The sequence below is a fragment of the Plasmodium reichenowi genome, chromosome 11, assembly GCF_001601855.1.
Source record: "Plasmodium reichenowi strain SY57 chromosome 11, whole genome shotgun sequence".
Taxonomy (NCBI): Eukaryota; Apicomplexa; class Aconoidasida; order Haemosporida; family Plasmodiidae; genus Plasmodium; species Plasmodium reichenowi.
The window spans coordinates 155,820-157,287 of NC_033656.1; the positions used below are offsets into that span (position 1 = coordinate 155,820).

Below are 1,468 nucleotides of genomic sequence, written 5' to 3' on the forward strand. Positions count from 1 at the left end.
AAAAAAAAAAAAAAGAATATATAAATAGTATAATATAATATGTATTTTCATTTGTACAGTATGTTTGATACAGAATAAACATTTTTCTCTCTCTTCCATTTTTTTTTTTTTTTTTCTTATGATCAAATAAATAAAAATAATATATGAATAATTTTAAATGAAAAGCATAAAATCATGTGTAACTTGTTTGTTATTTTTTTATATACAAATATGGTCTAATTGTTTATTTTGTTATGGATATAATATAAGTAGGAAAATAAATAAAATAAATTAATATATATATATATATATATATTTATATTTATATTTATATTTATATTTTGACGTTTCCATTTCTCATCTTTATAGATAAGAATTTGGGGGTGAATCCTTTTAGCCTTATAAGAAAAAAAAACCTTCCACAAGAAAAATTCAAAAGACAGATTATAAAAGTTCAAAATGAAGGAAAAGAAAATATTTTTACACAAGATGGAAATACAAATACTATCAAGGAGGATAAAACAAAACAAACAAAAACGAATATTGATATAAAAAATAAAATAGAGAAAGAAAAAATAGAAATTAACGAAATTCTAAAGAAAAGTGAAAATATACTTTTAGAAAGGTCTTTCTCTTTTCACAAAGAGGACATAACTATTAAACCGGTATTTTTTCAAAATTAAAAAAATAATATAATAAATTAATATAAATACAAACATGTATATATATATATATATATATAATATATTTGGTATATTTTTTCTTTTTAGGAACTACTAAAAGAGTTGATTACTCAGAAATATAGGAAAATATTTCAAAGACACGACAAAGATTGTGGGAGTAGCGAAATTCAAATTATCATTTTGACGTTTAAAATTTTTTTCCTTACAGAACATATGAAGAAAAATAAAAAGGTACAACAAAAAGATATTCACAAGATAATATAAATAAATAAATAAATAAATATATATATATATATATATATATATATATATTTTTATAATCTATTACATATCATGTATACATATCTTCAACTAATTTTATGTCCATGTTTTATTTTGTATATTTTTTTATGATGCTTCCCGTTTAGGATTTCGCTTGCTTGAGAGGACTATTCAAATGTGTTAGTAAACGAAGAAGATTATTAGTTTACCTAGGAAAGAAAGATAGAGAAATGTTTGAAAAAATTACTAGTTATTTTAATATTAAAAAACCTTTACTTCCTAGAACTCCAGAATATTATAACAAGGATTTAAAATATATTCATTTTAATAATACCAAAAGATTTAAAAATAATGCTGAGAAAAAGAAAAAGGACAAACTCAAAAAGAAAAAAGTGCAAACAGATAAAATTTTATTTGGAAATTAAAAAAAAAAAAAAAAAAAAAAAAAAAAAAAAATCATACATTGGTTAAATATTATATTAATATAAAAATATATATATATATATATATATATATATTTTTTTTTTTTTTTTTTTTTTTTTTTT

The 1,468-nt window shown here is 18.5% G+C and overlaps 1 protein-coding gene across 1 annotated transcript; it reads left to right on the top strand.

Moving 5' to 3' along the window:
• Positions 1–157: 157 nt before the first annotated feature.
• Positions 158–1,348, top strand: PRSY57_1104600 (apicoplast ribosomal protein S15 precursor, putative; the record flags this gene model as incomplete). The annotated part of the gene is made up of 4 exons (XM_012908017.2): positions 158–248; positions 349–644; positions 750–893; positions 1,070–1,348. The coding sequence occupies 4 exons, from the start codon at positions 158–160 to the stop codon at positions 1,346–1,348; spliced, it is 810 nt and encodes a 269-aa protein (XP_012763471.2).
• Positions 1,349–1,468: the final 120 nt, after the last annotated feature.